The 25393-nt window shown below is 38.9% G+C and overlaps 2 protein-coding genes across 2 annotated transcripts in view; both read left to right on the top strand.

Moving 5' to 3' along the window:
• Positions 1-25393, top strand: part of LOC142338607 (selenoprotein S-like) — a 482730-nt gene that overhangs the window by 446898 nt on the left and 10439 nt on the right. The gene's annotated exons all lie outside the window — the stretch shown is intronic.
• LOC142337818 (HSPB1-associated protein 1 homolog) lies at positions 6984-25372 on the top strand. Its single transcript, XM_075387348.1, has 6 exons — positions 6984-7787; positions 9216-9606; positions 18353-18508; positions 19237-19434; positions 23630-23968; positions 24869-25372. The coding sequence occupies exons 1-6, from the start codon at positions 7750-7752 to the stop codon at positions 24953-24955; spliced, it is 1209 nt and encodes a 402-aa protein (XP_075243463.1). The 5' UTR covers positions 6984-7749; the 3' UTR covers positions 24956-25372.

Raw genomic sequence — 25393 nt, 5'->3', positions numbered from 1 at the left:
TTTGTTTTGCGTGGATTTGGTTTGTTTGGAGTGTGCTTATAATAGATAACCGTTTGCAGTGGTAGTTTTGCTGGTCATTGGAAATAATAACATCGTGATGTCTAATAGTCTTGATCGAAAAGTCAAAAAATTGTACGCGGCCAGGTCAAAACGTGAAGCTGAATTGCATGAAGACATCCTCCATAGTATAAATAGTCAAAGTAGGCGAGTGAAAGTTGAACGCCTAGTAACAAAGTGCAACGAAGCATTTATGACTGTTGTAGACAAAAATGAGGACCTGATTGCATTTGCTGGAAAAACAGAGGATCCAAGTGCTCTTGTTCCTTCATTAGAGGCTTACTTGGAGGCAATGACAACTAAGAACGACAACATACTCACTTCAGCACGAAACTACATCAACTCTGCTGATGATTAAGTGAGTGAGTTCCAGGAACCAAGGGTTTCCATTGGTTCTAGACTTCCCTCAATTATGACATTGTCAAAAACATCCAGTCAGCGTAAACATGATTATGTAATTGCTAAGATGAAGCGTGAAAAAATTGAAAAACAGAATGAGGCAGCCATTCGCCTTGCTAAACAGAAAAAGCAAATGGAAATAGATGAATTGGAGGAAAACAACAGGAAACGTTTGGCAGAGGCAACTCTGCAAGAATTTGAATTGCTGGACGCCGTTTCTAAAGATAGCCAATCTGAAACAACTGCAAGTGCTAGGAGCTCGATGAGAAGTGAAAAGGCTGTTCAGGATTGGATCAACACCTCACTCGCTTTAAGTTTTAATAACAACGAGAAAACTGGTGAACCAGAGGTTACGAAAGACCCTCCAGAATGCCCTAGCCACAATAACGTCGAAGCAATGGAAGATCACAACACTGACCTTTCAAGGCATTCGTTTCCAAAAAATTGTCGAGGCAATTATTTTTTAAGCATTGAGACCTTGCAGCAACTCGACCCCTATTATACTCCACCTGAAAATGTTTTGGCTGCTGCTGACACACAGGCGTTGTACCAGGCGCACCTAAGGGCGCAAATAGATCAAACAGGCCAACAAGGCATGGCGCTTCCGAGCGTAACCAACCAAGTAACCGCGGATAGTCATCCGCCTTCTGTACAAGCCACAGGGGCTTCTTCACCACCCGTTCAACAGCCCATTCCACCACAGCCGTTCGCACCGCAAATAAATCTAAATAATGCCTCCGAGTTAATTCCCAACGCACAACTTCAATTCTCAAGGGGACCTGAAACATCAAGTCTGCCTAAGAATGATTCGGCCCCGCGTATATTCCCCTGACAACAAATTAATTTTGTCCCCCGAGCACCAAACGCCACTCTTCCTCCTTCTCCGTCAACAAATCATCCAGCCCCCGCAAAAAACGTTCCCTCGCACCCAAGCGCCCCACCAAGTCCAAACACTCAACAGCACAACTCCGAACCCGCTCTTTCTAACGACCTTCCCATTCCGAACCCAGTCTTCGCACCTAACACCACTGCTCCCGTCCTACCCGCCCCTTTGATTAATCAGCCTCTCGTCAACGAAACCGTTCAAAATAACAATAACCGAGTACACAAAGTTGTACGTTCTGTTGTTCCGCCAGTCCCAAATATGCCAACTATCCCTCTTGGCCAAAATTGTGTGCCAAATATGAGTCATTGGCGGTTTCCACAGCACAGACCGTCAATATTCAACCAACACACAACCACCGTGAATAGTCTGCCTCCAAATATACGCAACCATATCGCATCCTCAAGCACTAATATTCCACAACGAATATATTCGAATTCACCCCTTTTGATTGATATGCAACCACCATCAAGTGCACAGCAGGAAAACCCAATCGCGACTACTAGTAATGTTGTACCTGGTCTAGCCACTCCTGTTTTTCAGCCAGCATACCCTTATGTTGGGCCCACATCGTTGAGTTGGAGTGGTCCGCAGGTGTCTGCACCTGCCCCTCCGATACCGGACAATGCGTCATTGATTGGGGAGTTGGCTGACGCAATAAACAGCAAGAAAAATGACCTCCTGCCAGAATGGAAACTTGCTCAGTATAATTACAATGGCACGAGTGGTATGGTCAATTCAAAAGCGCGATTGACTCGCAAACGCTCACTGATGACGTTAAATTGACATAACTTAAAACACTCGTCACTGGTAAAGCAAAGATTGCAATCGCCGAGTTTGCTTACTGTGGTTTAATGTAAAAGGATGCACTAAGACTTTGGAACGTAAATTTGGCCAGCCACAGGCAGTCGTAAGTGCACACTTGGATAAACTAAGCAACTTTCCGCCTCTTAAAATGCACAATAGTGATAACATCATAATTTATTCTGCAGCCATATCCAGCCTCGTTGGTATTTTCAAGTCACTATCATATGATGCTGACTTGAAGAGCGCTTCCCTACTTACTTAACCAAGCGGTACAGAAGTTACCACCAAACATGAAAGAGTCATGGTCACTCTTTACGGTTAAGAAGCACTGTGTCAAGCCTACCCTCCTTGACTTTAACGATTGGCTTAAAGAAAAGGCTGAGGCCCATGATCTTATGAAACAAAGCGCAACCAAGGCCAAACCTGAAAAGAGCATCACTTCAGTAACAAAGACCAAAAGAGCCTCAAAAGTGTTTGCATCAAACTCACAACAAAGTGCCACAAAGAAGCAAATTCCATCTTCTTCCACAAACACTTACTCTCGGTGGATTGTATGCAAAGGTAACCACCGGCTATGGGAGTGTCGAGTTTTCAAGGAAAAGACTCCAACCCAGAGAGCTAAGTTGGTGGCGGATAACAAACTTTGCTTTTCGTGCGTAAGGAACAAGCACACGTTCCGCCAGTGCCCTCAGCCAAGAAAGTGCCAAGCAGAGGGGTGTAATAGTTCGCATAACTCACTATTGCATGGAGCAGATAGGGTTTTCCCAACAAAACAGTCAACAAATCCCAATACTATCCAGTCTTCTGGCAACACAGGTCAAAGTAAAGCAACTACTAGTCAACAGCCGTCTAATAAGACCACAACAATGTCATCTGTTACTGATGTTAAGGGGCTCCTTCAGGTAACGGAATTGCAGTTGGTCAATTCGTCTGGTTTAGATACCAGGCTTTAGTATTGTGTGATACCGCCTGCAGTAACCCTTGGGTGGCCGGAAGTCTCGTAGATAGACTCGATTTGCACGGTAAAGCGCTAAAGCTAACTGTCAAGGGTATTAAGACCGAAGAAGTACTTGACACTTGGGTTGTTGAAGTTACTGTGAAACCAAGAGAACATCAAGATTTCGAACCATTTACCATCAACCCTTTCGTTAAAGAGAGTCTCAACGTCGGCTCTGATATAATTAATGTACAAGCCCTGCAAGAGACTTACTCACACTTAGCAGTCCTTGATCCCGTGACATATTCCTATAAAGACATTGAGATGATACTCGGACAAGATATCTATCACGCCATCCGCCCGTTAGAATACTTCTCTGCCGATGAGAAGCGTTCACCCGTTGCCGTACGCTTACCCATAGGTTGGGTCTTAAGCGTTCCGTTACAATCGAGTACGTGTTTAACCTCAACGTGCTTTAAAGTGAATATCGAACAGGACAATAAGTTAGCAAGTAAAAACGTGGTACGACATTGAATCATTCGGAGCAAACAAGCAGGTAGACTCAAGATCTGCAGCAGACGCAAGGTCTCACGAAATTCTTGAGAGTACCACCATACACAATGTCCTGAGACACGATGTCGGAATGCTGTGGGCAGCAGACAACATCCAGCTCCCAAATAATTACTCTCCTCCCTTGTGCAACTAAAATCACTCGAAAATTGTTTGGCCAAGGATGAAGACCTCAGAGAGAAGTATACTAGTACCATCAAGGAAGACCTAAACAAGGGGTATGTAATTGAGGTTCCGGACGCTCACAAGGTTGAGAGCCGGTCTGATAAAGAGTGGTACCTACCCCACCATCCGGTTTTAAACCCGAACAAACCAGGTAAAGTGCGTAGGGTGCTCAATGGAGCAGCACGTTGTAGTGTATCAATATACGCGCCATATATTCGGGGCTACAGACTCGCCCACATGCGCCAACTATGCATTACAACGCACTGCGAGAGACAATGCCAGGTTTTACCCCGAAGCTGCAAAAGCCGTCCTTGAAAACTTCTACATGGACGATTACCTTAACACAGTGGAGTCTCCCGAGAAGGCCATCAATAGATCGAAGGAATTGGTACATCTTCTCCATCTCGGTGGGTTCAAGCTTACAAAGTTCGTAAACAATGTACCAAATCTGGCAGACCGAAATGATGGTTCCCCTCAATCTACTGAGCCCAAGATTATTGTTTCATGTCAGGAGGATTCATCGCATGTGCTAGGGTTAAAGTGGGATCACACTAATGACACTTTAGTTGTGAGTCGGGGTACAAGCTGCGCTATCACCAAGTCCCTCACGCAACGCCTGGTCCTAAGTCTTGTCTCGAAAATCTTTGACCCCATTGGTCTTGTCGCGCGACTGCTCTTAAAAGACATCTGGCGTGTCACAGGACAACAATGGGATGACGAGCTCCCACAGGACATGGTTCAAAGATTTTTGGTTTGAAGTGCGGACTTACCAAAGCTTGAAATCATCAAAATTCCTCGAAGTTCCTTTAGCGGACCCTTTGATAATATAGAGTTGCATATGTTCGGTGACAGTTCTCAGGATATTTTTAGTGCCGTTGCATTTCTTCGAGCCCGAGTAACAACTCCTACGGGCAAGATAAAAACAGAGCTTGCGTTTGTTTTGGTGAAAGCGCGCGTGGCGCCAATGAAAGTAATGACTGTCCCAAAACTGGAATTGCAATCAGCTCTACTTGCCGCTCGGCTGAAGAACGAAAATATTCAGGCACTTACTGTAACTGTTAACCAAGTATTCATGTGGACAGACAGCACGATCGTTCTTCAGTTGATAAACTCTAATGAAAAGCAACCAATCTTTGTTGCAAACCGCGTTTGTGAAATTTTGGAGTATACCAGCGTTGACCAATGGAACCACGTCGCAACTAAGGATAGTCCAGCTGACGCTGGCACTCGTGGAATGTCCGTTGAGGTTTTGCAACTAAGCAGTTGGGTCAATGGTCCACATTTCTCAACTAACTCAAGTTTCCCTTTCGTGCCGAACAAAGACGTCATTAATAACATCAAACTTGGCGTCAACCAAGCAGTCATTATAGAAGACACTATTTCTCTCGCTACATCTGTTAAAAAACAGACAACTCCCGTTCCGTCGTTATTCCCATTTGATAAGTTTAGTTCTAATCAAAAGTACTTGCGCATTGCCGCATACGTTCTCCGGCTTTTGCCGAAACATGCCGGCTACCCTAACCCCGATGGTAGCATTACCGACACTACTGAGCTTGACGAAGCCGAACGTCATCTACAGTATTTGGTGCAAGGAGAATCTTTTGAAGCCGAAAGAAAAGATCTTCTTGACAATAAATTCCTTAAACGGAGTAGCCGAATGGCTTCACATTCACCGTTTATTAGACCAAATGGGCTAATCCGTTCCTCGGGCCTCATCAAGCGGTTAATTGAAGTTGGGTTTAACGTAAAGTACCCAATCATCTTAGATGCACGTCATTCGTTTGCAAAACTGTTCCTTGAACACACGCACGTAAAGCTTTATCATCAAGGCTTTGAGTACCTAAGATCAATTGTGCAGGAACACTATACAGTAGTGAAACTAAGATCAACCTTGCGTTCCATCAAAGCACACTGCCTGAGATGCCGCGAATTCCAAGCTGTAACTATGCAACCAATCATGTCTGACTTACCTAAGGAGAGACTTGCTTACCAGTCTCCTCCCTTCACGAACACTGGCGTTGACTACATTGGGCCATTCTATGTTACTGTCCGCCGTATTACTGAGAAAAGGTGGGGCTTCCTCTTCACCTGTCTCACTACTCGCGCTGTCCATGTCGAGATAGTTACATCCATGGACACCAGTTCTTGTGTTATGGGAGTTGAGCGGTTTGTGTCACGTAGGGGTACACCTGCCATGATTTGGTCAGACAATGGCACTAATTTTATTGGAGCGGAGAAAGAACTCCGAGAAAGTATTGAAAAGTGGAACGTTGTCAACATTGCAGCTGAGCTCGCTCAAAAGGTATAAAGTAGAGGTTCAATTCACCCAGCGCACCACATCAAGGTGGCATCTGGGAGAAGTTGGTACGCAGTTTCAAGCGCGTGTTGTATACTATTTTTGGCACGCGTCGCCTCACGGATGAGGTACTTCATACTGCCTTTTGGCTCGTGGAGAATGCCCTCAATTCGCGTCCTTTAACACCCGTAAGCGCTGATCCGTGCGATTTGAACGCTTTAACGCCCAACCACTTTCTTTTAGGAGAACACTCTACCGGTATTCCGTCTGTTGTCGGCAATAATGAGATCGACCATCATAAACGTTACGCCCGTGCACAGTCGTACGCTAATGTGATCTGGTCCCGTTGGATCAGAGAGTACGTACCGACGCTGAACCGACGCTCTAAGTGGCAGACGCCTGCCGAGCAACACCTGAAGACCGGTGACTTGGTTTGGATAGCTGAGGAAACCAACCCTAGGGGTTACTACCCAACCGCTCTGATTGTGGAACTCCGTTACGGCTCCGATAGCGTCACGCGCTCCGCCGTTTTACGTACGTCGACCGGTTCACTCGTCCGCCCGCTTGTAAAACTTGTACCAGTTTTCCCAACATCTTCTTCCGGGCCGGAGGATGTTACGCAGTAAACTAATGAATAATTTTAACCAATCAGAATCGAGTATTTAAATACAATCTAAATGCGTATAAAACGTTCTAATATACGTAGAAAAATCCGAAAAAATTCATTTAAACTAATTTTAAGTAAGTATAACCACTATATGTATCGAATAAGCTGGTTTTCGGCTTAATATTTTAGGTTTTCTAGACAATTGCCGATTGAATACGAACAGATTTTGACGTCAAAGACATCAGACGAAAAAACCTGTTAAATGAACGACAAAATCTTGCCGTCTAAGTTCCACTTGTTGCTATGTACGAATTAAAGCTTCTACGTTGAATTGTTGACCTCTGCTTAGCAAAACAAGTTGCTGTGTACACCGATAATGCTGACACGTTGTTGCTATCTTCGATGAGTTAATACGTTGTTCTAAGCCTAATACGCTGCTTTATGATGAAAGTTACTATGTACTTACGATAACTTATACGCTGCTTTATATCGATTTGGACGAAGAATTCAGCTTACGAAAGTGTGTTTTCACCTTTAATACTGATGCTTGTTGGGAAATGCAGAGCACAATGCAATCGGTACTCACTGGGGAACGAACTTGAAGCACAGTAAGCGAACATCGTCACAGAGGAAAAAGACTTGGGAGTGACATTTGACAACACCCTGAAGTTTGAAGTGCACTTTGCGTGGAAAATAAAGAAAGCAAATAGAATACTCGGGATCATCAGGAGCACATTCCGCTTTCTCGACGACGAAGCACTGAAATTGCTCTTCTGCTCATTGGTTTGACCATATCTCGAGTATGCATCATCCGTATGGAGTCCGCATCTTGTGAAGGTCACGACTATGCTAGTGAACGTGCAAAGACGAGCAACGAGACTACTGAAGAATTCAGAAAGCCAATCATACGAGGACAATCTGAGAAGGCTGGATCTTCCAAGATTGTGGTTCAGAAGACTGAGAGGTGACATTATCGAGGCTTTCAATATCATGCTTCCGACAGCGGGATACGATTGCCAAGCATCTGCATGGCTGCTCCAGACGAGTCAATACGAATCAACACAAGGTAACTTTGCGAAACTCAGAATCGAGAAGTCCCGTCTAAATTGCCGAAAATTTGCTTTTTCGCAAAGGATCGTCAAGGACTGGAACTCCCTCCCAGAATCAGCTGTGGCCGCTTAAATCGTGAACTTGTTCAAAAGCCGACTAGATGCACATGAGCACTCACCGACTGAATCACTCACCCCCATAGAAGGGAGTTAACAATGTATACCCCTTGAGATTTTAATTTTTTGTTAAGTGATGACCTAGGGTGGGTACGTTTGTTTGCAATTCCCTCGTTGTGAAGAGACTTTTCATCAATTCTCGTTAGCCCCCCCCCCCCCTGCCAGCTTGGTCAGATAGATAATCTATAGATAATCGATATTTATTCAAAGAGTTAATGTCTATAGCCCGATATTTATTCAAAGAAATAATATTTATTCAGAGATAAGTCATTTGAGAGCAGCTAACAGAGGCAACAAAAACTTATACAGATTTTTAATCAAAATATAACATATCAGCATTCAACGAAAAGACGATTTTTTTGTCTGTCTTTTATACTATCTTTTCGAGACTGCAGATCTACGAAGCTATTGCGGCTATTTTCTGGCAATCTGCCAGCTTTGTTTTATCAATTCGCCTTATAGCCCCCCCCCCCCCCAGCTTAGGGGTCAGATAACCTTTATCCCAAAAATTATGTTAAGTATAACATAAGGGGGACTGTGATGGGAAAGGCAAGCTTTTTTGTGTGTAATTTTTGTCTGAATTGGGCAAAATTGATTGATTTTCTCAGGCCTGTACCTTTTCAATCAGTAAAGTTCATCCGTTTTTCTCTATCATAATATAATGAGCAGATCCACACCACATTCTACATGTTTGCATATTCTGCATTAGTTACAACAGGGCATTTTGCAAGATTTCAGTTCTGAATGATCCGCACGCAACGCTTTTTCGTCAGAAGTTTGTTAATGCTGAAGCCGGAATTTAGCACATTTAGAAAACAGAATTTTGTTAGGTCTATCAATAAAATAATCTGGAATGCAAGGAAACGAAAAGCTCGGGTTAAAGAAAAAGAATCAAGCTTGAAGTCCGGGACATTTAGGGTTTTAGAGCAACTGATTTGATTACTACATTACGAGTTCTTGAAAAGAGATGTAAGATGTATAATTGTCAAAATATTCTCGATTTTGTATTGATTTAATCCGCAGAATTAGATACATGAAGTCCAAGACAACGTAAATACATCTTAGACTGCTTAAATTTTATTCTACATCAATTTTCTCAGCTGATGTTTGCGTGTATTATTTTCATTTTATTTATGGATTTGAAAAATACCAAATGATTTATGAAAACGTTGTGCTGGGAGGGCCCCGGACCAGCCAATATTCACCCAATGTTGGAGAGGAGCATTTCCTAATTTAGTTTTTTTCTAACTTTTTTAACGTAATTTTAGATTTCAGTGTCCTTGCGTCCTCGCGCATTATGCTGTGAACTTCATTGTTAGGCCCGTTATGGTGTCGCTTCCGGATTATCCTGTACAACTACAAGGATTTGTCTGTGATGTTTGGCCAGAGTTGATTGACCAGAGAAAGCAATTAATCGCTGAGATGAATTTTCCTACGACAAAAAGGAGAGGAGGCAATTTCAAAAGCGGATCAACTGAGTCGGAAACCTCAACTTCTATAGAAAGTGTGACAAAATCGGAGCTGGTGGCTCTTCTGGACAGAACAAATAATGACTCTTGGTTTTATTTGGACTACAAAAACGTTGGATCTCTTTTCTCGGATTCCACAGTCGAGTTGTTCAACTGGAGAAAGATGCATTTACCTAAGTGCGCACAATATGTACGTTCATATAAATTTGAAAAGTGAGTATAGTATGATTATACTTGGATTAACTGTTCCCACATTTTTTTTAAAAAAATGTGAATACTGTATGCGGCCCCCCCTATAAAGGGCTGATAATCGAAGTGGAGCAAAGCCTTGTTGGCGTCTGTTTATCCAAAATTTGCATTATCTCCACCCCATCGCTAGTTGATTTTTTTCTCAATATCCTTTAAACTTAGAAAACAAATTTTGGAGGAAAGAAATTAGCAGAAAATTACTCGTCTAGGAAAAAAATTACAGAAAACTGAAAAGTTATTTTAATTTTATTTAGCCCACCACTGTTAGATCATTTTTTCTCTACAAAAAATAGGATGCAATCTGATCAGAGATGCAACTAATTTGAGTCAATTGTGGTGTTGGAATCAAATATCACGATTCAACTTTTCAGCTGTGCTGACAATTAATGATGGTAGAAATATCTAAGTCAACGACTCAATGTGAACAAATTCCCTTTTTCTGATTTTCAAAACTGCCTTGAACAAAGGCTTTTTTCCATCCTACTGGAAAATCAGTGAAGTTGTACCAATATTTAAGGATGAGAATCGGGCAATGATTGAACAATACCGCCCTATTAGTCTCTTATGTAGCGTCTCAAAAGTATTAGAAAAACTAATTTTCGGCGATTTATATGAAATTGTCAAGACAAAGCTAGAAGAATCACAACACGGATTTAGAAGGCATAGATCAGTAGTAACCCAGATGTTGCTTTTCCTAGACCTGTTGTATAATGAATTCGACGAAAAAGACAACGAAATTTTTGTACTTTACCTTGACTTCAAAAAAGCGTTCGATACAGTTCCTCACGATCTTCTGATTAACAAAGTGGAGAACCTGGGTGTAGGGGGAAATTTCTTAAAGATTGTAGCCAGTTACCTATCAAATAGAAAACAATACGTGAAAGTAAATGACTCGGAATCTGAAACTGTACCAGTAACCAGTGGTGTCCCCCAAGGATCTCTCCTAGGTCCCCTACTTTTCATAATATATATAAACGATCTTCCACAACAAACATCAAAATGCTCTGCGTTTGGATACGCAGATGATTTCAAGCTGGTATCAACAAATCCAGCAAATATACAAAGTGACCTGGAAAAAATCGAAAAATGGTGCCATAACAACAAAATGCAACTCAATGAAAGCAAATGTCACATCCTGCCGATTAAAGTAAACGAAAAAAACTGGCACTCCTTTATACTTTACTCTAAAACTCTCAAATAAAAGCGAGCAAAAAGATCTAGGTATAATTATGGCTACTAAGTTATCATGGAAAGCGAATATAAAGAAACGTTGTAGCAAAGCCTGGAATGCGTTTTATTTCCTAAAACGAAACATATCAAACCTTGCATCGCAAACAAAAAAACTCAATGCATATGTCGGCTACGTTATACCAGTCATAAGTTATGCCTCACAAGCATGGTTCGCGATTAAGACCGAAAGCAAAGACATCGAGCGCATTCAAAGAAAAGCAACGTCGTGGATAATCAGTAACTGGGAAATTAGTTACAAGCAAAGACTGACCACACTGAAGTTGCTGCCTTTGTCATATTACTTCGAATTGCATGATCTATTAATGCTCATCTCACTGCTTAAAGGATCTTAGAATATAAAAATACCCATTAAAACAAACAATAATGAAGGGTTGTTAAGCACACGTCAAAACGAGCTAATAACAATTAATAAAACAAGAACAAGGAAGGCTGATGAAAACTTCTGCAAAAGAACCAGTTTTTTACTAAATATAATACGAAAAGTAGGGAACGTCGATCTCGATCAAATTGATAAGAAATATTTAACAAAAATATACTGGAACTACTTCTTCAAAAGTTATTCGGAAGTCAACTTATGTTCCTGGGCTTTCAAATGCAGCTGTGGACATTGTAACCCGGTGCAGAAGCTCAGCTCAGTCGTTATATGAAGGGTGCAAACCCATGTGGAAAGACCCACAGAAGCCTAAACTCTCTCTCTCTCTCATTCACGGTGTGTTGCTGCTTTACCTGTCTGTTGAGTTTCTCACTTATCGTGGAAATTACGCCTAAGGTTAACTAACTTGTAATTGCTTGCGTTGTACGCGCAATTTTTTCACGTCATTTTATGGCAAGATACTGACCAGTCTTCTCCGAAATTTAATTTTATGTATGTTCTGGAGTGTTTTTGAGGAACTTTAAAGATATTTTTAAAGAGTTCTTGTCATTTTCTTTTAGTGATTCTTATTTAAATTTTGTCGCGCAAAATGAGGCATTTGAATGCAAGAATTTGTAGTAATCTGTAAGATATTTGTAAATATTTGTAGTCATCCGAAAGAAACTTGTTGAATTAAAATATTTTTATTAATAGCCGCACAGCGATAGCTGGGGCTATTATTGGCCTTCTCTTAGTTTTTTATTTCGTCGTCAAGATTTTTGTTACGACCATATGACGTCACAATCAATTCAAATCTGCTTTTTGTTCATTAGTTCATGCAATTTCCACTGAACTGCGTGTGGAACGTCATTTGTCACTCTTATTGGAGCAAGTTTTTTGTTCAGTTGCGTGATTAAATTTTTGGTCACACTTGATTTACCTCACTCTCAACTTCCTCACTCGATTTCCTCACTTTGAAATTGACTTTTATTAATAGCCGCCCTCATCTTCTCAGCCGGCTATTATAGCGCTCCTAATTTTTTTCACTTCGTCGAACAAAAAAATTTTTCGCTTTACCTTATTTTGCCGCTTTTTCAACATTTTGCGTGAAATCTTTTTGACTTCTGTAGTCTAGTCTCTCTCTTCTCTCATTCTGCTAGAAGTGATTTTGAATATCAGTTGCTCAGCAAAGCAATTCAAAATGAACAGAGTCAATATAATCAATTGAAGTCAGAAATTGAAACGGTATAAACCCATAAAACCCAATTTTAGATGCCTGCTATTTGAACGTTGTTCCTATAAGTCTTAGTTACCATCTCTAATGCTTATGGGTATTAATAGTAGCCCCTGTAGCCTCTCTCTAAGAAGCAGAAGTATGTTCAACTACGAAATGCCATCAAAATAAATTGAACTTAAAAAATGTTTTTGTACAAATTTTTTTTTTAAAAATATCTTCTTTTCTTTCAATCCCAATCATGCTTATTGGAATCAACGGAGGCTATTTTCCGGCAATCTGCCGAGTATGTTTTACTTTAATTCGAAGAGATAAAGTCAAGTGAGTGCGTGTCAATCTAAATGAGGGTTATTTGAGAGCAGCTAATAGACGCAGCAAAAACTTATACGGATTCTTAATCAAAATATAACATCTCATCCTTTAATTAAGAGAATAATTTTTGTGGTCTGCCTTTTTTTTTACTGTTTTTGTAGACTGTAATTCTACGAAACTATTGCGGCTATTTTCTTGCAATCTGCCAGACATGTTTTTAGGAATTGGTCATCATTTGTACTGTTTTTAGAAATTACAGTTGTTCGGCAGCCAATTCAAATTCACCAGTAATAACAGCAATAACACAGATCTAATTTACGAACTAAAATAGCAGAATAAAGTGTAATTATCAATTTCAATTCAAAATAAGTGCTACGAGCACTTTTGACACTTCTTGTTGTTTACAGCCTTCTCATTTCATGGGAACTAATTGCTGCCAAAAATGGACATATGCTTTATTTAAGAGCTTATAGTCTAGATGTAAACGAAAAATGTGCAATATGCAGAAGTTTATGCAATATTCTTATGGCATAATGTACTGCGTCGTACAAATATGGGAACATTCTGCCTTGCGGGCGAGCTTTAGAATTGTGCGGGTTAGGTAGAATTGTGGAGACTTTTTTGTCACAAGTTAGCTTTTAAGATGAAAGTTTGGACATATCCTTTTATGCATAAATTTTGAGCGCTTTGTTGAAATTTATATTTAAGCAACGTTATTTTTAACACTACTTCTGGGGTCAATATCATTAAAGGAGTGGGTCAGAATAGTTTTTTTTGTGTGAAGAAAATGGTTTTCGAGAGCTGTCCATCGCAAAAGTTTTTCCCCTTTTCAAATCAGGAAATAAAGCTTGCTGTAATGACTACAGGCCCATCTCTCTTTTAATATGTTGGGGCAAAATCTTTGAAAAAATAGCTTACTCCAGGATCTATAATTATCTTGAAAGCAACAATCTCTTACACAAGAATCAGTTTGGTTTTAGGCGCAAGCATTGTACTATTGATGCCATAGCTGAATTTACGGAAAAAGTAAGAGCACATAATGATAAAAAAACAACGGCAACTGTCTTCATTGATCTAAAGAAAGCTTTTGATACAATTGACCATGAAATCTTACTCAGAAAGTTTGATCTTTATGGCTTAGTGGGTCCTTGTAAAAATTGGATGAAAAGTTTTCTAAGCAATCGTAAACAATGTGTTGAAGTAAATGGTGTAAGACCTAAGCTGTCTGATATAAAATACGGCGTTCCTCAAGGTTCAATTCTAGGCCCTTTGTTGTTCATCATTTATATAAACGACCTCCCTAAGGCATGTAATAGCAGTGACGTGTTTCTGTTTGCTGACGATACTAACATTGCGGGCATTAACTGCTCCAAAAATGAGCTGGAAGTGGATCTAGCTAGTGTAAACACTTGTCTGTTAAATAACAAATTAACACTGAATTTAGAGAAAACGGTTCATGTTAATTTCAAAAATGTGACTCCAGATTCTAGTTATCTAAACATAGCTGGATCGTGTCAAGTTTCCCAATCGCACTGCAAGTACTTAGGAATCGTTTTGGACAATCAACTTAAGTACAATTACCATATCGAAACAGTTCGTAAAAAACTTAGTTTTCAGTGTGGAATTTTGTGCAAGCTAAGGCACTTAGTTCCTAGAGTTTTCTTGCTGAGGTTTTATGATACAAACGTTAAACCCATAATTCAGTATGGAATTTTAGTTTATGGATGTACATCGCTGAATGCATTAAAGCCTATTCATATTCTTCAAAAGAAATTATTTCGTACAATCTATTTCATGCAAAAACGAGCATGTTGGTAATCTTTTTGTCCAGAATAAAATTCTTTCGGTCTATGAACTGTACATATATGAGCTTCTGAAATGTGTTCTTCGTTCTGCTGGAAAATTGCATTCGGAGGAATATATGAATAACCTGTTTCAATATAAAGAAAACCCCCGTTTAACGCGCAGTGCTCAAAAAAATCTTCTAAAATTGCCTTCCAAGTCAAACAGCTTTAAAAAATGTTCGTTAGCCTATAGAGGAGCTAAATTGTTCAACTTGCTGATTGAAAACGGTGTTCTTGAAACACCTCTTGAGATAGATAATGCATTTTTTTCCCAAAATTGTTCATAGTATAAGGGATCTATATATTCTAGGCAATATAGACTTAACTGACTTTGTGTTTGGATAGTTAAAGTATAGTATAGTGAATAGAGCAGTCAGACTTCCTCCTAACGAACTTCTAAGAATTCCTGGCCACAAAAGTGGTGCGGGTTGTTCGTTGCAGGGGGAGGAAGTCTGTCAACGTTACATAGATCTTGGGTTTTGGAATCTTGACACTTGGGTGTCAGAACCTAACCTTGATCAATTTAACGTACCCCTTCCCTCAAACAAATCATGCATCACTTCAAAGCCTCTCAGTATGCTCTACATCAGTCAGGTAGCTAAAATGCAAAACAATTTCAATTTTTTTTAAGTTACTCTTTTTTTTAATGTTTCGTTTTTTTTACTTGCTTTGGTAAGATTGGGATACTTAAATGGACTTAGTTGATAATTATTCATTTTCTGTAATACAATGTTATTGGATTAGGGCAGCTTCAAGTGAACTAATTTGTTCCGTCTGCTGTCCCCTCTGTACTAAATATATATTAGACTTTGTGTTGCTAGTATTATTTTTTTGTATCAGAGAAATAAATTCTTCTTTTTTTTATCAGGAAGAAGAGCACATCCGAGAGGCAAGTTTACTCCGTCAAAGAGATTGAATGGTGTAGACCTGATGAAAGTTTTTGGTGATCTTGAGATTGTCCCATCGCTGAACCAATCGTCTGATTGCTCGAGCTATTTTCTTCTCTTCTCACTTCTTTGTTCCATTTGCAAGATCTCTGGAATCTCAATTCGTTTTCGTGACTAGGGCTGACTTGTTTGTGGACGACATTGTTGCCGCGTTCTGTTTACTGTCCTTGTTTTGAATTGTTGCCTGGATTATTGGCCGCTGTTTCTCTATTTCTTTTTGGGCAGCAATATTGTTTGGCGTCTCCTTAGCCTTTGGTACTCTGCCTTTCAAATGCGAGTGGAATTTTCTCTTCTGAATATCTGCTGGATCTGGATGAGGGATCTCCCTACCCCTCAAGTGCCTAACCTACAAAAGGCGCCAACTGACTTAGAAATGTCCGGGCGCTTTAATTAACACTTTGAATCCGTATTCACCGAGCGCTAGTCTTCCCGACAGGAGGCCAAGTTGACTGATATTTTCTTTAACACCAAAGAGGCTGAGGACGTGTTTAAGACAATGCCAACTGACAAAGCCAAGCGACCAGATGGACTCGGAAATCTGCCACTCAGAAATCTCAACAATGTACTATTAAGTGTCTAGCCTTCCTGTTCAATATCGCCAACAAGAAGCAGTACCCCAAGGCAAGCAAAAATAGGCTCATAGTACCCAGCTACAAAGACAAAAATCTATAAAGAACTACTGCCCAATCACATTGTGTTCTCTCGAAAATTTTGTTTCTCGCCGACCACAGATTTCTCCGAAAGTTTGGCTTAACGGAGAGGAAGTCCGCGATCAAACAGATGATTGTATCTAAGCACACTATGCGTTAACCTTGACAAGAAAACGTGACCTTGCCACTCTATCTAGACCTCCAAAAAATCCTTTGACAGTTTGTCACGAGAAACTGATCGAAAAGTTTGAAATCATGTGAATCCAAAAGGGACCTTTGGAACTACTGAAAAGCTACCTTACTTGCTGAAAGTAAACTGTAAAAATTGGAAATTGTTTCTCAAAAACGAGACGTCCTGAGTGGAATCTCCCGAGGATCTGTCATTATCTGATCCATATCCATTCGATATCTACATCAAGGACATATTAGAATCCCTTAGCTGAGGAGTAAGTTTATCAGCCCAAATGCCATCACTCTAAAAATAGACGCCGCTAAAGTGAATAAAAGGTGCAAAGGAAATATGTTCCTGAACATTGACAAAACAAAGTCGCTTGCTTCCAAAGCGAGGTCAGCATTCGCATGAATGACAGACTCCTGGAAAATGTCGGAGTGAAAAGGACATTGAGATTTTTGTCTCGAACGATTTAAATTGGCATCAACATGCTGAGCACCGAGCGTCGAAAGCTCGTCAAATGATTAAAAGAAATGTTGCTATCTGGACAAAATGGCAATCAAAAAGACCTCTACAAAGGTTACATTTTCTCCATCCTCACCTACGGATGTGTCATCTGGAATGTTTTCCAGAAACTACGTGTCTTCCTAGTTTTCCACGACATCCTAGACAACCGCGAAGATATGAACTGGTCTTTTAATGTCCAGGTAGCCCCAAACGATGAATGAGTTGTGAGAAGTAAAGGCATATCAACCTTAGTACCCGGATTTTTAAAAAGCAGAAACAGGAAAATGACTTCTGGATAGGGGCAACAAAGCTGGCAATCATCACTGATACTTTCCTAGAAGCAAACGTACTCCAACCAGACAAAAGGAGAGGCTCTCCGGTGTGGATTACAAATCCTTTTAATTGAAGTTCGACCCCGACAGACAATGCAGTTGGAGATTATACTGTGGCTGCTGCGATTCCATGCACCACAATAAACTGTACTTCGACATTTGGAAGGTAGCTGCAATCCCCAGGACATGCCCTAAATCAAGTCAACTAACTAACTTTACTGTTTTTTCGAATTATAGGCGGGAATTTTGGCGGATGATTCTAATTTTTTTGTGCAGCAATATTGTTTTGGCATCTCATCACCACTGCTACTGTGCTTTTCAATGGCGAGTGGAATTTTCTCTTGCAATATCTGCTGAATCTGGTAAATGGCTATGAAATGTAAAAACTTTGATTCGTTAATTGCGTAGTCTGACTCGGTCACTGCATTTTGTATTGTAACAGCGACAAGAAGATGCGTCATCGGTAACTTGGTGGTGCCTAATGTAGCCATCGAAAGCGAACAATTTTTTGTTTGTCTAAATGAAATCATAGTAACAATTTGTGTCAATATTATGACTCTGAACATCGTGACGCCCGCTTTTACGTGGCTCAATTAAAATCCGTCATTGTGTTTAACAGCTACTTTTGGCGTACACTCTTATTACTTTGATAAATTTGGTTTTGCTTATTTGTTAGAATAACTTTAGTTGAAGCGCCTAGTCACTATCTTTTGCTATTTTGGGACTATTTTTTTATCAGGAACTGTTGTCTGTTTTATGGAACTATTTCACCAGGAGCTGTTTTCTGTTTTTCGGGACTATTTTGTCTGTGTCTTTTTCCAATGTAGGACAATTTTGTCGGGAGCTGTTTTTTCCGGACGCGGGTGCAAATTTTATGCAACCACTAAGCCGAGTGGCACAAATTGAGAAGATCACAAAATTATGTCCTCTAAAAAATATGAATTAAAATTGGATATTCGTGAACAATTTTGAAGAAAGGCTTCAATGTGATAATTCAATAAGAACGTTACAGTTATAAGATAGATTTTGATCACCAAGGACAATGGAACAATGTTCAATGTGTCGAAAGAATAAATAATTTTTTAGGAGGATGCAGCGTTCTGGCTAGGAACAGCGGGTGCACATACACCTTGCCATTACGACACATATGGATTTAATGTTATTGCACAAATTAGTGGACACAAACAATGGAAGCTCTTCCCACCTGGAACCAAGTTGAGGTCGACCCGAATTCCTTTTGAGGTTTGTTAGAGAAAAGGACCAAGAATAAATATTAAACAGATTATTCAGCGAATATTTTTATAGGAGTCTTTATTGATAGCTGCGATAGCGAGCTTATATTGGCCTTCTCTTGTGTTTTTACAATTCAAAGTTTGAACTGCATTGGAGCACTGTTTTTTAAGATCTCAAGATAAAATATCTCGTCTTTTAAGCTGAAAGTAAAATTGGAGTAGTGATTTTAGTCACGCTTGAGTAGTTGAGGGAGCGTAAAACAAGTGGTTGAAGACGCAAAATTTTTTCAATTGTTTTAAAAGGGGTTGAGGAATTGCTATTTGAACATTTTTTTCTCATTCGCGTGATGTAGATTTTGGTCACACGTGACTTACCGTACTCAATATTGACTTTTCTTCACTGATTCAAGGGGATATGTTTATCGGTGTGTGTTTGTCACTCTAATTAAAGGTTTTTTATGAGCAGCCAGTAGAAATAATAAATTATACAGATTCTTAATCAAAAAAAATGTTCTCTCAGCAATTATCAGAAAGGCCTGAAATTTCTCCGTTTTTTTTCCATCTCTTCGAAACTGTAGATCTACAAAGCTATCGCAGCTATTTTCTGGAGATTTGTCAGCTATATTGAATTTAATTTGTTTCTTTTTAATATTGGTAATATGGTAAAATGTGGGCACTGATTGTTAGTTGTTAAGCACAGTCTTCGGAAGTTTTATTGGCTGTTTTTTGGAATGATAGGAGACAACGGTGTACAGTCAAGTGGACGTCAGAAACCCATGCAAATGTTGTTTCTCATACATGGAAGGAGTGAAGATGGCAGTTGTTGATTTGAAGGCTGGAGATCTGCTCTATGTTCCGAAACACTGGTGGCATTTTGTAGAATGCATGGAGACATCTGTGAATGTTAATTTATGGTGTCCGTTGCCCTCTGATGAAGTAAGTTTTTTACGGATTTTTTATTACGCCCACCAACGTACCTTTATTTTGCCGAAACTCTATTTTTAATTGATTTTGCGGTAAAATGCAGTAGTAAACAAGTGGACCGAGCGAAAGCACTCTAGTTACGACGGGCTGAGTTTGAACACCTTTGTGTTTATTGGGGAATATTAATTGCTCAAATACTTAACAAATGCTTAAATAATGTCCGTAAAGATGTCCATTTTTGCCGACGTAATTATATTCACTATCGCTGATCACAAAGGACATTTTTGATACGATATTTTACTGCAATAACCAATGTTAGGAGTCTTCTTAAACGTAATAAAGTAAATTACATAACGTAAAATTGGTAGACGCCCGTAGAGCCGAACAGGCGCAGAGCAAAATGCAATAAAGTGGTTTACATGACAATTTACCCGATGCGTAAATACCCAATTTTCCAAAATACCAACGGCAGAATACCCAATTTATTGCCATTTAACATTTTCGTTCAATAATCCGATTACAAATTAGTAGTCGAAATAATAAGCATGTTTTTATAGCTGCAAGGCTGTAAGCTGAGCGGAGCTATATTGCGGTGTTCGTGTTTTTTTACAATTCAACGAATTTGAATTGTATTGGAGCGCTGTCTTTTTACGACTCGAAGAGGATTATTGGTCTTTTTATTTTTTGATCGGTAATTTTGTTGGGAGTGAATTATTTGAAAGAGGAAGTGAAATGCGTGAAAACAGTGTTTACGTCAAATTGCTGAAGAGTGGAGAGAAGAGAGAGTGCTTTCCTGTCCATGCTATAATTTCGAGAGGGCGAGAAAAGTTTGTGTGAAAAAGTTTTCGCTAAGTGAGCAAATGTTTTTGATCACGTGTGGCATTTTCAATTCAGATTTTTAGTTTAAGCTCCCTATTGTTTCCTTTTTCTTTTATTTGGTTTTCTGAGTGAAATATTTTTTCGCTTTTTCTGTCAACTGGTAGTCATTCATGAATGAGAACTAATTATGTCGAAAGGTTTTTGCAGATAGTTGTTTTGAGCCGCAATTCTCAACGAAATTTTTACCAGATTATTTATCAGTTTTTGTTGTCAGTTATTTTTTCATAGTTTATTTGCCTGTTATCTTTCAAATTGATTAGTATAACCAGTTATGAGGCTCATCATGTTATTTAGATGAGTTAATCTTCTACTCCGAGTCTTTTCCGGAAGTCTCTCGGCTATGTTTTTTTAAATATGTTTACACATTTTCATGATTTTTGAAATCAAGTTGGAGTATGATTTTGGTAACGCCGAAACAGGAAGTGGTGCTAAGGAGCAAGCAATTTTGTGGCGTGAATTTTTTGCTCGAATTTTGATGCAAAGTGAGAAAATGGTGTTTGAAGAAAACCTGGCTTTCTCGCTAGTTATTTTTTGTTCACATGCGGCTTTTTGACATCGATTTTTTTTTTGAATTTTTGATAGTTTTTTTAAATTTCGTTTTTCCAATCCATTTATATTCCCTTTCTAAGTCTAGTATTTTTGTTTAGTAATTGAAATTTATTTGAATTTTTTCAGGACTTGTCCTGCTATGGTTTTTTTTCGTCGTCTGACGCTCTTTCGTTTTACATTTGTTCACATAGCACAGCTGAAAAAGCCGACTTTTCTGAAGAGTTATTATTGTCTGTAACAGTGTTTGCGTGCGTGACGACGTCAATTCTCACTCTCTCTGGCAAGTGTTTTTAATGTCATTCGCGTTATTAGATTTTGATCATGCGTGACTTACTTCATGCAATAAAATATAAAAATTACTTTTGCACTTAATTTTTAATTTGAATTAGTTTAAGGCCAGAGGAACGCGTGTATTTTAAAGGTCCGAAATAAAAAGGCTGCCGTGGATTGAAATTAACCGGCTTTATTAATTTTTTGCTGAATGTTTTTAGAGCTTTTTGAGTGGCGTCGATATCTTTTTCAACTTATATCTTTATCTGTTTCTATCTCTATTATACGGCACGCAAGTCGCAGCTATTCCGGCAATTTGCCGGCTATGTTTAAATGTATTTTATTGTTAGTTGGGTTTAGGTAGTTCCATATCAATTACCACGTCCCTCTGAGGAATTTTAAAAAATGGTCTTTCCTTTAAAACTTGATAAATATACTTCAATGCACTGAGAATCGCCTTAACGAGATATTGTAATTATTAATAGGCGTTTTTTGTAATTTTAACAACAGATTAAAATATCAGGCTTAATTTGGTTGTTCTGTCACATTGGGTATTTTGGGATTGGATTTTTTGTCCTGGAATCAATAAAATGAGAATTAAAGCCTTGGTATTTTGGCATTGGATATTTTGTGCTGACATCAATAAAATAAGAATTAAAGCCTGGGTATTTTGCCAATTGATATTTTGTTCTGAAATCAATAAAATAAGAATTAAAGCTGGAATTTTTTCTAGCGCGCTGATATGTCAATTTGAGTCTCAATTTCAACGCAAATATTTGAGATTAATTCTATGTTCCCGCAAAATATAATAGTTCAATGAACTTCAATTATGTTCATAATTGAGTCTAATTTGTTACCAGTTTTTGCCTGCAACAATTAACACTACGAAGCCGCGGTTAGAACCGTGAAGTCGAGAACTGATTGTTTGGTCAAAAGAAATAACGTAGCTCTTCGTTTATTAATAGCCGCAAAGCGATAAATAGATGTTAGTTTTTTTTTCATTTCATCAAGTTTTTTGTTACACCCTATGACGTCATGAGAAGTTCAAATCTGCCTTTTGTTCATTGGCGCATGCAGTTTAGCGTGAATTGCATGCGTGGCGTCATTTTCCACTCTGGAACAAGTTTTGTCCATTCGCATTATATCTTTATATCTTTTTGAGACTGCCGAATTACGATGCTATCGCGGCAATTTTCTGGCAATCTATGTCTTATTTTTTAAATAAGTTGCCGATTGCGTATCAATTTTGTCAATGACTTTTTATTTAGACCCAAGTTTAGATTCGTCTTTCTTTCAATGTCCTGAAAAGCTTTCCGAGGGAATCGTTCTCTATTGCACAACTAAAATTAGCCTTGTTTCTCTTATACCGTTCTACCAGCATCGCTAAATGATTAACCGTTTTTATGAACTTTGATTGAAGGAGATAGTTTGCAGACTCAAACAGCATAGCTGATGTCCAGAACGGTTCATTTTGTCTTACTTTCCGGGCCAAATGCGACAAAGCATGCACATTTGGTGTAAAAACTTCCTTCCCATATTGCTCTTTTGTTTGATCGAGAAAGCGAGTGATTAACTTCTCGCTTCACTGGCATAGGATTTACTGCGTTTTTACTGCACAGAATTTTGAAAGAAGAGTGGAGTTAGAGTTGTTGTTCACCCCGCTGAGATACGAACAAATAAGAAGTATGGACAAAAACAAAAAAGAAAAATTAACCATAGTTCCGAAAAATTGTTGTTCCAGAAATTTATTATTGGCTGATAACAATCGGGGATTTCTAATGCTTTAAGAAACCGGAATCTTACCATCTGAATGAGATGGAGACTAGATTTTTGTCAGTTTCGAGAGCAGTTATTGCAGATAAATTTTGAAACAGCCCTCATACGTTTATGCAAGTGTATGGTTTTTTGGGACTGTTGGAGATTAAAAAATTCATTTTGTTTGGGCTTTCTTAGGTAGCAAGAGCGGAAAAATTAGAACCGAATGTTCAACTTTCTGGCTTTTTTTGAAAAATTGGACTTCAACTTCATTCCAGAAATTTTTCTGACTGCTTATGAAACACGTTTCGTAGTGGCTTCGAATTATCGTTATAGGAAAATGTTCATTTTGGATGTTGGTTCCATTTTTTCCAGTGCATATATAGAAAGGGCGTGGGGGTTGCAAATGTTATAAAGATGACGAAGCGTTGAAATAGTACAAGAAATTATTCTCTTTGTCATTTCTACATTAGCAAATTTCGCATCTGCATTTAATGGATATACACATTGGATATACACAGTATGACGCAGAGCTCCAGGGAACGACAGTTTTTTAAATCCCAATCTGAACTTTTTGTAATATCTATGATGCTTAGTTTTATAATCGAATTATGAAACACCTCTGCGCGCGTTCGGCTCTAATTCCTAGCTCCGAAAAGTAGCCATAAGTTTTGACAATTTAAGCTACTTGATTTTACGATAACTCCAGCGCTTTAGAATTTACAGCTTCAAGAAGAACCTTACTTTGTTTTAGAAAGACCGATCGAAGGAAGCCGTAACGAAGCTGTTGCTGCGTAAATTGGCTCAAGGAGCTGACAATGGTCACTTAATACATCCATCTGAAAAGGAATCCTTTTCGTCAACTGAAGAAGAAAAGGCAGAACTCAATTTTTTGACAGGCCAAGCAGCATCACAACAAAGTACTACTGATGAAACTGATAGTGCCAAAGATGCGGAACCATATCAAGATTTTATCAATTTTTTGCAGCGTAACCTGAAACACAACTCGAAATGTGTTGTTGTTGAGCCAACAATCGAGATGAAACTATCCAACGTCTGTTCTGGAGCAGAGAGTAAGAGGCAATTTAATGAGGTGAGTCGCCTTTTTCTTGGACTTATAGGTCTCAACTATACTTTTGGGCACTCTGATTTAGTAGCAGCGTTACGGTAGCGAGGGCTTTTATTTCTCTCTGATTTAAATTGTGTGCATTAATGGTTTCGTGTAACAATTTGATCATGCTTCAAAGCAGAATTCTTTATAATGAGTCACATATCACAAACCCCTAACAGAGAGTAAGAAGGACTTATAAAGTCAGAGGTTTTAGATTATTGTAGGGTCCTGTTACTTGTTCATTTTAATATTTTAAGTTCGGTCAGAAATTAGTGCTACAAATGAAATTTACGTGGGTCATTTTTTGCACTAATCATTTTTTACTATGATCGTTTTGAGTTACAGATCTGAGCAGCCGTTCCTTGCTTTTGTTTTCTTTTCGATTTTCACTTGAATGTTCAACCTATTTGCCAGTTTGATTTTCACGATAAATGTTGACGGCATAATTTATACTGAATTCTACAGTTATGATTAGTTTTAATATTTCCCGTTTAAGGATACATTCAACTCTCATCTCCACCTGTCGTTAGAACTATACATGCCGCGTAATCGGTTTCATTTGACAGAATTTGGAATTGCTTAACTGCTTTTTACACCATGTATGACTTTAGAATAATCATGGATATATGGCTTTGGTTGTGGTAGTGGTAGAGTCAGTAATTAGCGTTTTGCTCAAATTTAGTGTTTTTTTCTCAATTTACTGTCTCTAAGAATGCCACAACCTTCATTGGTCCCAAAGAAGCCATATATCCATTACTTTCAAAGACCAATTTTGTTGATCAGATGTGTCCTTTTCCTTTTTCAAAACAAAGTACACATGAGGATATATATAATTTTTTAGTTCAATCAAATCTGTCTTTCATACAAAATGTGTGATTTCAGTGGGACAGGATAATCAACAGCGTGCTTCAAGACAATGTCATGCAAACAGTTCTGTCAAATTTGGCCGAAGAAACAAGTTCGACATAAAAGGCAACTGATCTGCTTCCATGGGCTGTCCTGCTTTTTCGCCACTGTCATTTGACCCAGATATTACCAAGAGATTGTTGAATAATAAAGGGTTTTAGGGCTTTAGCAAATAGTTTAGGAGTGAAAAATCCACAGGGTGAAGTTAATGGGGGTTTGAACATAACTTTACGTGTGATGTTATGGGGGGTAAATATGTGGGGTAAATATTTACCCCCATACTTGAAGTATGGGGGGGGGGGGGGTTAAATCTATCGGGAGTAGAAAAGAGCTTGAAGCCGTGTGTAAAAATCTGAATTTAAAGGCAAGTTGATTTGTGTTTCGTAGTTAAATAATGCAGCCAAGTTTGCAGGTTTAACTTTATTGATCATTATTTTTGTTCAGTTTTCAAATTTGAAGAGTAATTCAATTTTAAGTCAATGGTGGTCCGTTTTGAGCACA

Source organism: Convolutriloba macropyga, chromosome 4 (assembly GCF_964194025.1).
Source record: "Convolutriloba macropyga chromosome 4, txConMacr16.3, whole genome shotgun sequence".
Taxonomy (NCBI): Eukaryota; Metazoa; Xenacoelomorpha; order Acoela; family Convolutidae; genus Convolutriloba; species Convolutriloba macropyga.
The sequence above is the reverse complement of the archived record's forward strand: the minus strand, read 5'-3'. Positions and strand labels throughout refer to the sequence as shown.